At 36.5% G+C, this 16,184-nt stretch overlaps 1 protein-coding gene across 2 annotated transcripts in view; it reads left to right on the top strand.

Annotated features, from left to right (window-relative positions):
- IL1RAPL2 (interleukin 1 receptor accessory protein like 2) overlaps positions 1–16,184 on the top strand; it is a 429,112-nt gene that overhangs the window by 232,347 nt on the left and 180,581 nt on the right. For both annotated transcript variants that reach the window (XM_072430660.1, XM_072430661.1), the window contains one exon: positions 245–398. In XM_072430660.1, coding sequence (XP_072286761.1) covers positions 245–398 — 154 coding nt within the window. The remainder of the gene's footprint in view (positions 1–244; positions 399–16,184) is intronic.

The raw sequence follows: 16,184 nt of genomic DNA, 5'->3' as shown, positions 1-16,184 counted from the left end.
TCTAAAAAAGACAATTCACTGTGACATTTAAAAGCCCTTTTCAAACCAGTTTTCTCATATAATTAAATGTATTGCATTGTTTTGTTTTAAGAGTCTCTCTTGTCTATCATTAGAAAAATAATTCTAAAATAACAAAGGATATGTATGTTCATTGTTTTCTGAACTCAATAGTTTGTGGTGTTAAAAAGTAGCTCATGCATTTAACTTCACTGAATCTTCTCTCTTAATTGTGCTTTATGTGCAGGAATGTAAGCCAAAGAAATGGAGAAGCCTGATTATACAGAAAGGAAACAGCCTTTTGATACAAGATGTTCAAAAAGACGATATGGGGAATTATACTTGTGAAATTAAATTTGAAGGCAGGCCAATCAGGCGAACTATTCAGTTAAAGGTAACAGGTAAGAATTGGAACAGATGTATTGTTTATTATATTTATGGAAAGTCTGCAGTCATTTGACATATTAAATATTATGAAATACTTCTATTCTGACATGTCTGTAAAGCAATGAGAATGTAGGAATAGGAGTAGCGTATAGCGGATAATACGATTTCAGAATATTGTAATCATATAAACTAAACATAAACTCTACATGTTAGAAATTTGAAATACTGCAATTAGTTTTTGTTTTATACTAATGAAAAACGGTCTGCTATCGTACGTATCCAGCTTCACCTAAAATTGATATTTAGTGTGAAGGCAAATGTCCAAAGTTTGCTCCTACATATTTTCATGATGGTCTTTGAAATAAAGATTTTAGGATTCATTCTTGTGGCTGACTATACATCCAACTGATTCCTTGCTGGAGACTTGTAAAAATCAGGTGCAGTCTACATATTACATTACATTACATGTTTGTGTAAATGAATATGTATGTGTGAAAAATTAAAAGGTCACATTTTGGGCAGGAACATATATAAACATATTTATCACTGAGAAATAATATAAATGCATGTTAATCGTGGCCCTTGAGCTTTGGAGTTGGACAGCCATGTTATATTATACATTCTGCTTGAAACAGTTTTTTTTTATTATTAATGCAGTCTCCTAAAAAATTATACAGATGTCATTTTAGCTTGTTTCCAGGTATTACAGATCTTACATGGTATTCACCTATTTTTGTACAGGTGATGTAACATTCCATGTGCCCTCACATTTAGCCTAATTTAGGTTTCCTTTACAGTTTCACTAAAAATTTGATATCTATAAACCCATCTCTGGGCACAAATAATGTTTTTCCCACTTCTACCTAAATCACCTTGCCAGTTCTATTTTTTCTGGATGTAGGAATCTCAGAATGTCCTTACGTGATGGTCCCTGACAGGCTTCTTGATGATGTAATGATGTCACACCACTTTTGGGTGCTGAGAGGACCCCACCACTGGACAGTCAAAAGAAAGTTTCCACATCACGTAGGCAGTGACATACACTTGAAGAAGGACCTTTACTTTAAAAACAAAGGAAGAGTTTTTGATGCAAAACACCATACAAAAGGGACTTCAGCTTCCTTCTATGGCAGCAGTTAGTTAAAGCAGGTAACGTTGGGAAGTAGGTCTAGGAGGTAGATGATGAGAATTATCTTGGAGATCAACTTTTCTCAACCCAGTAACAAAAACCCTAGACAGCTTCGAAAAAAATTCTTAGTGCTTAGTAGAAGGCTGGACATCTAAATGGTTGGACCACTAGCTTTTAAAGGGAAAATACCGTCCCTCTTCAATATGTTCCCCTTTCTTCCCTTTTATGCTTATATGTTCTTTATGAGCACATGGGTTTGACTTAAACCTTCTCACTTACTTTCATGTAAAAATAGCAGCATATGGAATACTGAGGATTTTGCAAACAAATATTAAAGCAGGCGTAAACTAAAAATTTTACTTTACATAAAAGGGAAGGCAACCAAATGAAAAAAAAGGGTGGACAACCCTTTTATGTAAGGTAAAAATTACCTTTTTTAGGGGGGTGTATTACATTTTTGAGAAAGAAAAAAGCCCCTTCTCTTCTGTCTTTATCGCCGCAAGGATAAAGACAGGGAGCATAATTTAATAAAGCTTTCCAAGTCTAGGAAGGATTCACTTTTATCGGTGAAGCCGGGTGATCCAGCAAACACGGAATGGATTTCTTAAAAGTCATTTCATATTTGTTAACGCATTTTTTCGGGACCAGATACATTCCAAGTTTGCTGTGTCACCCAGATTCACTGTTGAAAGTGTATCCTCTCAAGTCTTGGAGAGTTTAATAAATCAGGGAGCACATAACTTCTTGCTATACTCACCTCACGCATCTCAGGAGGCTTCTGGCTTCTCCTTTTGTGCATATCCTATCTCGAGGGAGAAGGAAGAAGATGGTGCCCGGCACTTCTCTAGCAACGTGACCGAGACAGATAACAGGATGGTGCAGGACCCAATCTAGAAAAGCTCCAGGGGGATCGAGGGATCTGCAGAAGTGGAGGTGAGTGAGGCCTTTAAATAAAACAATTTTGTTACATGTCTGTTAATGTTCGCAGAAAAATAACTGCTTTTATAATGCAGATTTTTTTTCCATTTCAACAATTTATTAAATTTTTTAAAAAAAGAACAACACTGAAGCCCTTGAGTACTCCAAGTTCCTTTTTTCATTTGTTTGTGCATACGGCCTAAAAATAGAGCCAAAAAGCTCTTATTTCCCAAAGTCCAGGTTTGAAGTTGTTTTCATTACTCACTCAGAGCCAAACATCTCTAAAACTTCAATAAATCAGAAACTATTTTAATATATTGTATTCTTTTCAGTGATAAAACAAAGTCAAGACCACATTGTATGGAATAAAAAGAAAAATACATTTTATAATCTAACTCCAGCCAAAATTTCTAAAGTAAGATAAAATGTCCAAAAAAAGTATACAGATAGCAATAAAAAAAACTGGGAGATTCAACTACAAGGCAAAAAAAGCATTTTAAAGCTAACCTTTGTGTTTCCACTTTTTATTTTACAGACTTGAAATTTTGATATTTTTCTTTAGAACTGCTGTTTTCTTTCTGTTTGTATTGTAAATGCATAATACAGTCTGAGGCTTAGTTATTAAAAAGTGACAATCAAACAAAAGATTTCCACTTTTTCTTCAAATTGTATTTAGATTACCACTATTTTATTATGTTTATAAAAAATGATTGAGTTGGAGAGCAGAAACTCCATTCACTTGAAATACTGATCACTACTTATTCCTGCCTTGTCTAAACTTTTAAAATTGTGGATTGACCCCCACAATAAGCCCATAGACATACATTATCACTTTTGATCGACTGAAATGTAGTGGAAGTTTACCAATAAAGTGGTGATCAGCGTGTTTGAAACAAGCATGTCTTATACCCATGATAGCTTAAAGCTTTCTCCACTTTCAAAGCAACAAACATTTACTAGGTATCAGACTGATCAATAGGGGTGTAGTTATTAAAAAGGAGAGGGGGCACAGTAACAGTGAATGCTATCAGTAATGAGCACGCAGGAGGAGCTTACTGGGGTCCCCAAAAAAGTGAGGGCACAGCGTGCCCGCCCCACTACACCCCTCCTGATCACCACCAAATTATTCTAGTGATCTGTATTTTTCTTTCAATAATGAAAGTGGTAATCTGCAAAACATGTTCCTGATGAAAAGTTACCTTTTCCAGTACAGCACAGCACATACAGATAGTCCCCGGTTTACATACGAGATAGGGACTGTAGGTTTGTTCTTAAGTTGAATTTGTATGTAAGTTGGAACAGGTACATTTTTTTATTTTTTTCCCAAAAGACATTTTAATAAATGCAATAAGGACAGATGTTTAATATATTATTAGGCAATGTGGTGTCAGTTACTGTATAAAATCCTCACTGTGAGCTACAAACAAAGCAAAAATAAAACCTTTATGAAGCCTAAACATTCATTATTTCTTCTGCAGAGTTTGTATTGGTCATTAAAGAAATACAAGAGCTTGCAGAAGAGCTAAAGATTTCTTCTGCAAGTCATGTGAACCACCCCTTCCCCCATCAAGCCTCTGTCCTGCACACGAGTAAGCAGGAAAGCCCTGTTCATATCTAGGAGTCATCCGTATGTCGGATGTCCTTAATTCGGGTACTACCTGTATAGCACCCCCTTACCCTTCTACAAAGATTGATCACCTTGCTCTAACACCTATTGATGATATGGAAACTCTTTTATAGTGAGAGGTCTGTCTTGTTCTGACCTGGGACAAATTTATAATTATAAATTTGGAGTTTTTGAAGAGCAAAACCTCATTCCTAACTATAGACAACACATGCTATATAAAAAAATAAAGTGAGTTTTGAAGTGTATCATTTGACCAAAGCATCTTGACTATAAACCTCAAAATCATTATGCATAAATAAAACTGAAAATGTTTATTTTGTCCATGCAGTAATGGAGACCTCTTGGCTGAAATTTTTAATATATTTGATAGGGGTAATGCTCTGTCATACCAATCTTTGTCCCGTTTTTTATTGTCTAACTGTGTAATGTAGATAATCTCTGAATTAAAGTGGAGTTTTTCTGTGGACATAATATTTTACACTACATTTAACACAATTTCAATCTTCCACTGGCTTTATATTCACAGCTTAAAGCAAAATTTACAAAACAAAGCCAAAATTCAGATTACAAAATGCCTTTTCTATTCTATGACTTATGTCAAACATACTTCCTTTGGTCATTCTGTTAAGCTGCATTCTCACTGGGATATCCAGGCAGATGTTGCATTCTTCTGTTATATTCTACAGATTTTATATATTCACAGAATGTGAGCATAATTATGTTCTCATTTGCATCATTTATTCTCATTACAGTGTCATGGAAGCCAATGAAAATTTTTTTATTAAGCACAATTAGCCATCACTATTGTATACAACATAATCTAATTGCCAGGAATTACATAGCTAGTTAAAAGGGTTACTAAGTCAAGGGTCCCTACTTCAGTACCTTGGTCAGCTTCTTCAGCACAATCATTTCAACTTTATAGACTGATTTGTAAATACACATACTTTTCTTAGAAATGTCTTCCTGTTTAAGGGAAATATGAATGGTTAGGAAGAGTGTATGATACTGTGGTTTAGCTAGTTGGCAAGCTTGATGCTCGCTGGAAGGGGCCTTAATGTGAGTCCACATGGGCAGGAAAAATAAGTGGCATGTGTGACACTGTGGCTCTTGAGATGCCAGTATGCTTTAGGGACCACTACTGTTAAGACAATCGAAAGCAAGAAATTAGGGATATTGCAGATGCCTGCAATAGTGGGGGAAATGCCATTGATGAAGATGGACAGAGGTGAGTACCCATCAACGCACTGTTTAATAGGAAGGTAGAATGTAGCCCTGTTCGAATCTACTATGTTCCAAGGTACCAAAAAGTAGACTGTAAATGTTGTCTGAGTGTAGGAGGTGGAGGCATACGTGACTGCATGTCCTCATAACATTAGAAAGAGAAATGGAGAGTCCTGGTAAAACAAAGGTGTCCACTCCTTTGTGTGATATCATTTTACACTCACAATTTGCTTCAATAGGGTTTCGAAGCCAAGAATATATTTACTCAAAATACCTTACTTAATGGGGAGTTTGGGTCTTTTTCAGGATCTAAAATGAATCCATGCTAGTAAGAATATCTATTGCTAAATTAAAATCTCTGTGTATACCCCTATTAGGAAGTACGATCCACAAGTATTACAAATTATTGTACTTTGCAAATGATTAGGATATGATATATTATATTAATTATACCTTGGCTATTAAATTTATTTTTAAATGAATAAATGAATTTATTTATTTTTAAATGAATAAAGTATTGGAGAAGTTAACCTTTATCTAGTAGAAAGTAGTAAGTAAGCCTAATAAAATCTAATATATTACTAAACAAATGTACTCAAGGTCATCTTTCCTTTTATATTCTGGACAAGCGACATGATTAGATGAAATAAGGAGGATATGACATTTTCTTTAGAAGAGAAAGAAGGATGTAAAGAATATATTACCACAACTCCAGATGGAATTGGATTGGGATTCTCCTTATAGCATGGTATAATTACATGTGACGAACGCCCTCTCAGCTCGCACCCCTGCGCATAGACTTTCCAGCACGCTCAGCAACAGTCCACGTACGAGAAGGGCCATTGTGGGGCAAGGTTAACCACTCTGTTACTCATTGCCACACACCATCACAGGTAGACTGCCACCCCATGCTTAGATGGAAGCACGCACCATTACCCTTGACAACCGCAGTTTTGCTTCTGCTTCTTTATTGCAATGTTTATAGCATTTCAGGTTAGCAAGTTACACTATTTCTACTTAGTGCATTCAGAGATTCAGCTTACATTTTTAATGTACAGCTCTGCATAATATGTTGGCGCTATATATATCATGTTTAAAAATAAAATTTAATAATAATAATTGTTCTAGTCTAGTATGGATGCTTAAAAATGGTCATTTTTTAGACTTGTTTCCCTATTAGTTCTAATACATGCAAAGGGAAGTGATTTCCTGGGAATATCAAATACATCGTCTTTCTTAAGAAACTTTTTAAAGGCTTGGTATTTGTTATGGAAATCTCTAAAATGTAAAAAACTATACTATCTGCCTGTGTCAAAGAAAAACAAAAAAAGTTTTATCACAAAATTTATTTTAAGTTGAATGGAAAGGTCTGTACTTTGCTTTCAACATTTTTGATTTAAGATGGTAACATAATTGTATTTGAGGTATTAAGAGATAATGTGGTTATATTTTACAAACATATTATCTCTTAAAGGCAGTTATTGGAATATATTAAAATTATTAAAAGGAATGCTTTAATGTGCAGGATAGCTTTAAGCCTTATTCTTGAAAACCTACCAAGTAAGGATATGGTAAGGAAAACGTTTCCCAAAAGCTGTATATATGATTTTATGACGAATTGTAACCATCAAAAAGTAAAAGCTCTATATAGTTAAAAGTAGAAGTCTAGGTCCCTGGATGATGGTATTCTAAGGGAGATAAAAAAGAAATATATAATATTTTGAATGGAAAGGTAATAGAAAGTGTCTCTTTTTAAAGTGTGGGGCCCAAAATGAAAAAGTAGGTAATCATTTTGCTTATAAATATGTTTGTGATTTCCGTCCATGAATGGCCAGTTTAAAATCACCCACAACATTTCAAATGGAGTTAAATCAGGAGTTTGACTTGGACAGTCCATAACCCTCCATAACTTTGATTTAAACTAATTACAGTGAATTTACTAATGGGCTTTGGATCCTCATTGTGTTAAAAGATCTTCACTCATCAGTTCATAGCACTTTGTTCCAGAAAAGCTGACATTTGTCTATGGTCTCTTTTTATAAAACTGAGTATCTGGCATTCTCTCAAACATTCACTGGTGGTAATCAATTACTGTTGTTGAAACACATGGACCTGGAAAATTCCCACAAGGGAATGTTTAAGGGAATGTCAAATACCCAGTTTTATAAATGGAGATCTATGTGTTCCAAACACATTGTTATCTTTCTTGTAAACTGGTGCAGTCTTTCAAACTGTTGTCAATTTATCAGTGAAGAGAATACCAGTTTCTTTTTATCTAAGGTTTTGATATTTTTTCAACATGATAGATCTGCATTTTCTTTCATTTAGAATATGAGAATATGCAATGTGAGGTATATTTGTAATTTGTTCAGTTATATCACTAATATCTGTAGGCACAGTTTGAACGGAGATCTTATCTTTGTCTGTTTAAAGTCAAAGTCGATAATTCCAGTGGGGCGTGCATATTTTTGTATGTTTCTCAATCAAAGTTGAATTTCTCACCCTACTTCTGATAAACTGACAGTTGAACACATTTACTTTCACACACATACACACTATATTAGCAGTCGCCAACCGATGGTCCGCGGACCAGAAAATTTTGGTCCGCAGCTCTGGCTGGTTCCCCCCCCCCAATGGGGTCAGGAGAAAGTCTCCGCTGGTGAGGGCGCACCAGCTAGAGCCATGGACTATATCCCCGTATGGATCGCAGGCTCAGGGCAGGTTGTATCTCTGGTTCTGGCATCATGACGTCACTTTGGGGGAAGTTTCTTCCCCTTTGAATGACACACGGCTCCCTGTGCATGTGCGTTCCGAAGCCCGTAAGTTTAGTGGTCCATAGGTCCGAAAGGTTGGCGACCACTGCACTATATGGACTTTCTTCTAGTCTTGGGTTATTGGATGTCATAATTTGGTTCATTTTAAATTCATTTATATGTTTTTTGCTTTTCCTAAATATAACTAACAAACTTGTTATGGAATAATTCTGCAGTTGTCCAAGTTGCACATGTTCCTTTTTATCAGCGGGATTTGACATTATAATAAGCTACCAGGATCTGTACAGACAAAGCAGAGACCGGACTGCAGGTACAGGATCTATATAAACAAAACAGGGGCTGTAGTGCAGGTCCATGACCTGTGCACATAAAGCAAATATTGTGGTGCAATATCTGTGCAGATAAATCAGGAATTACAGTGTAGGTTCAGGTTCTTCCCAACTTCTTCACTTCATTGTGGTTCTTTGCAGAAGGAGGGGTCAGTTGTAGTCCTCTTAGAACATCCCCCACCCCCAAGGCAACAGTGCTGTGGTGATCATTTGCTTTCCTCACCTTTTCAGTGATCCTCCATGATTCTGCCTGGCACCGTACAGCCTTTTTTTAAATATGTCTTCAATGGCTCCTATTCTTACTGTACACTGAATCTTCTACCCTGTTTATTACTGTACTTTTTTTGGTTTTGGATACAGAGACCAGTGGTATCTGGGGCTCTGATATAGAGGTTTACCCTTACCTCTTTTTTCGGAAGTGAGGGTAACTCTTCAACCAACTCCAATTCTTGTAATTCTTACAACCTGCCTGGTAATTTAAAAATCCATTCACATCATTGTTGTCTGTTCTGGATATAGTAATTGACTGCGGTGTATATTAGATATCTCCTGCATACTAAATATTCTCATTGAGTTTAATTAAATGGGGACTTTAATAGTCACATCAGGTGGAAAATGCATCTGAAAAAGGAATTTGTATTTAATCTAAATGTAGACTATACAATCATAATGTAGACTATACAGTCTAAATGTAGACTATACTGCAAGTACAACATCTCGCAGGTTTGTGGACAGGTGAGTATTTCAAACAATTCATGATGGACACTTTTAATGATGGACAAATGAACTGATGACTTTTACTAGTTTTAGCTAAATAAACTGGTAATCAGACCTAATCATTTCTTTGTAAGGGCCTGAGGTGATTGTCTTTATTTTTGTCACTACCTATAGGAAAAAATAGAGAACAGTTGTGTTTTTTTAGTCGCCTTGAAAAGTTTGCCACAATCACAACTTTAAAAGTAGTGAATGCAATCACAATGGGTCGGTACAAAATCCAATCCCTCTTTTTATAACTTGGCCTTATAAAAAATGTATTCCCTGTTTTTGGATTTCACTTTCCCTTGTTCCTTCACCAGCGTCAACATCTTCACCTTTTTTTGTGTTCAGCTCATTGGTCACCTTGATTGGCCCAACTCCCACACATACATCAATTCCAGCAGCCAGCTATTCCAGTATCATACAAGGCGTAGCTTAGTGTACGTTTAACAAAATATTACAAACAGGCAATATCATGTCCTTTCTGCAATAAGAAACCTGCCTCTTCCACCCATTTTTTTAATTTTAGTTTTAGATGCATTCTAATGGGTAACTTCACAAAAGTATGGTCATCCCTTAAGACAGTTGTCCCCAATCCCCCGTCCGCAGACCACTAGTGGGGCACGAACGTCTAACAGGCCAGAGCCACGGACTTCTCCCAGAGACAACGAAGGGTCAGGGAGGTAGGCGATTGGAGAATTGGCCGGTTCTGGCATCATGACGTCCCTCTGGAGACAAGTTTCTTCCCCTTTGAGTGGCACACGGCTCCCCACGCATGCCCAGTCCAGAGTCCGTGCTTTAAGTTCAAAAGATTGGGGACCACTGCCTTAAGACATTTTCACCTCAATACATTAAAAATACCACATTGTTCCTTTTACGCAGATGTTCTGTTAAGTATAGTACAGTAGATGTAATTTAAACATGTACTGGTCTGAGGAGCTCTAGACATTTATTGTATTTCTCTGGCCTATGTATATCTGAAAAGATGCAAATCTTCTTTTAAAACACAGCTTTGGTCCTCTGATAAGCAAGATGTTGTAGTGAAAAGGGTGAAATCATATTCAAATGTTGCAGATGCTGTGTATAGTTATCTAAGATTTTTATGGAATACTCACATACATAAATCATCCCAGTCTTCCTACAGACTCACCATAGAAACATTTTCTGTTGCCACAATATATTTAATACAGCCATTCTATATAGCGAGTTGATTAATAGTAGTGAATTTGCATTTACAAAGTTAATTGTTTTCCTTACTTGCCATCCAATATCCAATTTGCCATAAAAGTCGGTTTGGGCTGTTTTTGGCTCAAGAATATTTTTTTGCTTCCAATGGTTTTTCTGACTAAGAAAACCACGATTTATTGTAAGTGGTTAACACTGATTGGGTTATATAAATTGTATTAAATCACAAACTTGTATACAAAAACTACAGGGCTGCAGAGGTACTATCTCCATTTGGGTCTATAGATGCAGGAATTTTGTACTGGTTCAGGAACTACTTGAAAGTCTTTAATAAAGGGTCACATTCCATATTGTTCCTCCTCCATCATTTCAGGGGCCATTGATAAGAATATAATGCAATAAATATTTCATTCCCATGAAAATGATAAGAGGGTGTCTATTTATACATTTCCACATAACACAGCTTTTTACCTAGGATTCATTGTTTTTTATTATTTGGATTTACCAGAAAATATGTGAATACTAGGTGAAAGTTGTATTAAAACATTTATAAATAAACCTCTGGGTGACATTGAGGTAAATTTCAGAACAGTAAATTACCACTTTTTTATATTCTGTCAAAATTGTATAATAGACATAATGCTAATTCTCTTTCTAATGCATTAAATCAAAACAATAAAAATGCAGTCTCAGCATGTAAGTCTAAATGTAGCCTTAGGGTTAGACCATATGGCTCATAGGTTGTCAAGTTGCTAAGTATATCTTCTCAGTGGTAAAGAATTGATGTCTCTTGAAAGTTTCTAGCCATAATATTTGCAAAATATATTGAGCTAATGCTGTTTTCAACCTAAATATATTGGCCCTTGTGTATGAATATGTCAAATCCCGCAACTTTTAATTTTAGTACATAGGCTGTTTTTGATGCTGGCAGTCAACTGTGGCCACTCAGCTCAATTATACTGTATTATTGTAACCCCAGGCAATCTGTCATAAATCTATTGGTTGGGGACCCTACAGAGGCCTGCCTTTTCCTATAATGCCTGCTTAACGTTTCCAGTGTGTTTTGGCTGACAAGGAGGGCTAAACAATTAGCATTCATGCTGACAAAATGTAATGAAGGAACATCAGTCCACTGACGTGCTCCTGAGGGTTTTGATGCTACCCATAAATAATGAGTAGACATGATCTGCCAGTTAATTATGGAACTCTCAAAGTAACAGGTGCCATTTGCATGTGGTGCATATAAATCTTTAAAGCTTGCCAATGATTTAGAAAACTTATTTATGTATAGTAAAGAACATGTTTTACAAAGCGGTGCCCATTGATGCCCGTTGGGTGGACATCCTAATGCTGCCCACTAAAAAGTTTCTGTTGCTATATGTTTCAAATGGACTGATTATAGTATATGTTAACTTCTGGTATTCACTGTGGGAAGGTACTACTGGGAAGGACAATAAAGTAATCATCTTTATTATGGAAATAATATAATTTAGTCTAATATGGCTCTTTAACCTGTTATCACAACAGAAAGGGAAAGAAAATCTTTGCAGCAAAAGTGCATACAGTATATATAAACAAGTTTCTCCATAGTAAAGCGGGAAAGGCTTGGAAAACCTGTTTATTGGTGTCTGCCCCCCACACTGGAGAAATATTCCCACTGTAATGTAATGAAATAATGGGAAAGGCTATAAAATGGGGAATGGGAATCCAATATTAATGTGACAAAGGTGCTCACTTATCCCCTCGACTTGACTTGCAGTTTATTAGTTTAAAACTTTAACCTTTTGTCTTTTTTTTTCTATCTGCCAGCCAAAGGTATAACTGTATTGTGCAATGTATAAGTTTGTATTGCATGCTCATAAGAGGCAACTATATCTCAATTTATATTCAAGTAGTCCCCAGGTTACATATGAGATAGGAACTGTAGGTTTGTTCTTAAGTTGAATTTGTATGTAAGTCAGAACAGACACATTATTTTAATAAATGCAAATAGGACAGATGTTTGTCTCAACATATTAATAGGCAGCGTGGTGTCAGTTACTGACAAAAAAATCCTCACAAAAAAAAAAAAAACTTTATGGAGCCTAGACATTCATTAACTTCTGGAGCAAGCTGTCCTGGTAATTAAAGAGTTACAAGAGGCTGCAGAAAGAGCTCACCCCCCTAAGATCACCCACATCCTCAGCGATGTTTAGCAAACAATTTCTTCTGCAAGTCATGCAAACCCCCCCCCCCCCTTCCCCTTTCAAGCCTCCGTCCTGCACACGCACAAGCAGGGAAGCCCTGTTTGTATCTAGGAGGTGTTCAGATGTCCTTAACCTGGGGACTACCCAATATATATATATATATATATATTAATGATAATAATTGATGAATAAATTGATGTATAGGTTTTCGGAAGAAAGCTAGGTTCTTTAGAGCCCTGGAGCTAGCCAACGGAGTGAAAGGCTGGGTTCCTTGGCCCAACCCTGATTTGGGATCTATCCACCTGCACTCAGGTGCAAGGGGAGTGAGAGATCAGCAAGAGGCTGTGGGAATTGATCAGCAAGAGGCTGAGAGAGAGCAAGAGTGGGTTCCAGGCTGAGAGAGAGCCAGAGTGGGTTCTAGGCTGAGAGAGTGCCAGAGTGGGTTCCAAGCTGAGAGAGAGCCAGAGGCCAAACAGTACTACAAAGTTGTGAGTTAACAGTACTAATATAGGGTATGTGTTAGTAAGAGAGGGCACTTAGACGCCCAGCCGGGCTACTGTTATTGTTTTGTTATAAAATTGTTGAGTGTGTGCTGTAAACCTAGCTAAAATAAAAACTGTTATTTTGGACTTTTGGACTCTGCTGCCTCTGATCTGCCCTGTAAACACCCTGTTACCATGAGCAGTCCTAAGTAAGCTACCACATTATATATATAGAGTTTTCCTACTTGCCTTTGTCCCAGAAAAATGTCATCTGTGTAAAAAAAAAAACATAATTCCATGACAATGCCCATCAGCCAGAAGACAAATCTGACTTAGTGCACACTATGAAAGACATCATGTTGTAAAATCAAAGTAACCATTTTCAGTACAAGAAAGAATCATGTACAACCATAGAAGACTGAAGTTAGAGCTGGAGTTCAGCTTTATGACTGTAGTCTGACAAATCAATGTCTGTGTTGACTTCGTCAAAACTACTACGTTTTGACAGATAATTATGACTTAATAAATGGTACTATAAGAAAATGCTGAGATTAGAATAATTTTTAGTTCTAAAATAGTTAGGCTAAAATGCTTTTTCTCGTTATATTTTGTTCTGGCTCAATCCTACCTACAAGTGCACTTGATAAATGCTTCAACTTTGTTGGCAGACAGCATTGTTATTTTTAAACATTCAGTCATTAGCAAGCTATACACCACAATGACCCTTCAGTGCTACAGGTCTTCTCAAGCTTTTTATTCTGCATTTTAACCTTTCTGCAAATCATCAATAAAGGCACATCTATTATGCACACGAAATACAATATTTTCCTATGCATGGCTTAGAATTTACTTAATGTGAGACCTGGAAGTGTCATAATTAGAAGAGGTAGGGCAGAGATCAAAAAAAGATTGCTAATTCATTATTTTATGTAATCATAAATTATGTGTTTTCAATAGGAGGTTGACAGGTTCTCATTAAATCTAAATGTACTGCCAAACAATGGTGCAGCAAAATGAAGACATGTACAAAACAAGGAGATAATTACATTTCTGCTGCATCGCTTATCTAAAGTTGCATCAATAACTATTAGTACAAATGAGATTATGAATGCCCAATTGCCTGGCGTGGGTGAATTTTCCTCTTCGTTTAAATGTTGACTTTCAGTGGAATGTCATTCATTTTAAACAGAATGATTTATTTTTCTTGAAAAATGGTCAGTAACTTAATTCCAACTCTAGCCATATTTTTTGGGTGGACTTGGGAAGAGAAAATACTTTTATCAAGTTGTTGTTGTCTTTGGGAAATTGCATCCCAGTCCCCATGACGAGAGAACAAGGAATGAGGGGAGAGAGTGTCATTGGAACAGAGAGAATTATTTACCTTTAATACCCCAATACACATTCAAACCCTTACCTATTTATTGAGTACGTGTTTTGCTACAGCTTTCTCCCCACTGGAGAAATTTCCTTTTTATTTCCTATTCTAACAGAAAGTTTATATACCACCCACTGTGCCCAACACTAGAAAAAAAAACTTATTTAATCCTCTATACTAGGGGTTCCTAACCTTTCTATGGTAAAAGGACCACCAATAGATTTCAAAATATATCCCCTTTACCAGGCTGTCAAATCATCATCAAAAATCCTATTAGGTACCAGTGTGACTTCAAAGGACGTCAATAGACTGGTTTTAATTTACATATAAATAGCTAGGAATAGAACTGCTCAAGGAAATCATGAGGATTGTATCATGTTTATTTATATGGAAACAACAAATCACACACACAAGAAACTACAGCTGGTAAGATGTTTTATTGTTGCCTTTGTACAATTGCAGCATGGAACTGGGGTCACTTGATGCATCAAGATGATGAATCAGGCTCAGAAATGGAGATTCCCTTAGTTATTCAATGCATTCAAAATTCAATCCCCCATTATTTGGTTCGTATACCCTCAAGATATGGGAACCTTCATTATATTTATATATCATATTTATATATCATTTTATATATTAAAATCATTTTCTTACTTACATAGGTTATCAGTAAGGAATTTCAGATCAAGGTGTCAGCTCAGTATATTCATAGGTATACCTAGTTAAATAGTAAAGGGTGGGATAACTAGGGGCAAACTGTTGATTTTTTGTGAATGGAGAACTGCACAGTAATTGTGAGAATTGTTGATATGCACTAGAAAAAAACTCTCAATACCACTAACTGAGCTGCTAATATCTGTTTTATTTTCCCTTTTCTTTGACTGTGTGTATGTGCACATTTTTATGCCTCATGCCTTTTTTTTTAATTTAGCAAAAATGAGAAGGGGGATGAGAAGTCATATATAAATTACAATGTAATGGTTCCAATGAATAATGCGTATAATTGTATAGTTTCATGCCATTGTGCTTCCAGGACAGTTATTATGAAGACTGAGAACTGTTTTGAATGTGGAATTCTCACAAGGAAAGTGTAAATGCAATTGGTATAAATATATATACTGACCGCTGGAAGAAAGTGGGAATGGCCCAAGCTGTAAAGGCTACAAAAATATTGTCGAAAATTAAATTATTTATTGGCCCACATGTACAACAATTTGTGCTTTGGTACATATTTTAATTACCAGCCATACATAATAATACTGTAGGACAAGTGTTTGTACTGTTGGGAGGTTAGGAAACACTTATCTGGCCATACTGTGCGCTACCGCAGTGTTACACCCTGTTCATATTTCACCCTTGTTAGGGAGAACAAGGAAATAGTAGCATCTCCTTCTTCCCTTTAGCTATGCAGCCTGGGATATATCTTCCCAGCTTCCCCAGCACACACTCTTGGAGTAGGGATGAGCCTCTGGCATTCTCATGAAAATTTCCTCAAACTTCCAATGGTTCTGCGAAATTTCGCGAACCGTTTGCGCGAAACCATCGGAAGAGGAAACTAAAACAGGAGGATTCCCAGAGCTGCATTCAGCCCTGGGAATCTCCCTGTTTGCGATATTATCCTCTAATTAGCCCCCGGCGATGCCCAGCAAAGGAGAACCTCCTGAAATTGTAATTTAAGTACCGTATTTTTCGGACCATAAGACGCACTTTTTTTCCTCCTAAAGTGGGGGGAAAATCAGGGTGCGTCTTATGGTCCGAATGCAGAGGTACAGGGGCATATTTTTTTACTTACCTGTGTCCCCGCCGGTCCTCTGT

The sequence above is a fragment of the Pyxicephalus adspersus genome, chromosome Z (assembly GCF_032062135.1).
Source record: "Pyxicephalus adspersus chromosome Z, UCB_Pads_2.0, whole genome shotgun sequence".
NCBI classification, from domain to species: domain Eukaryota; kingdom Metazoa; phylum Chordata; class Amphibia; order Anura; family Pyxicephalidae; genus Pyxicephalus; species Pyxicephalus adspersus.
The sequence above is the reverse complement of the archived record's forward strand: the minus strand, read 5'-3'. Positions and strand labels throughout refer to the sequence as shown.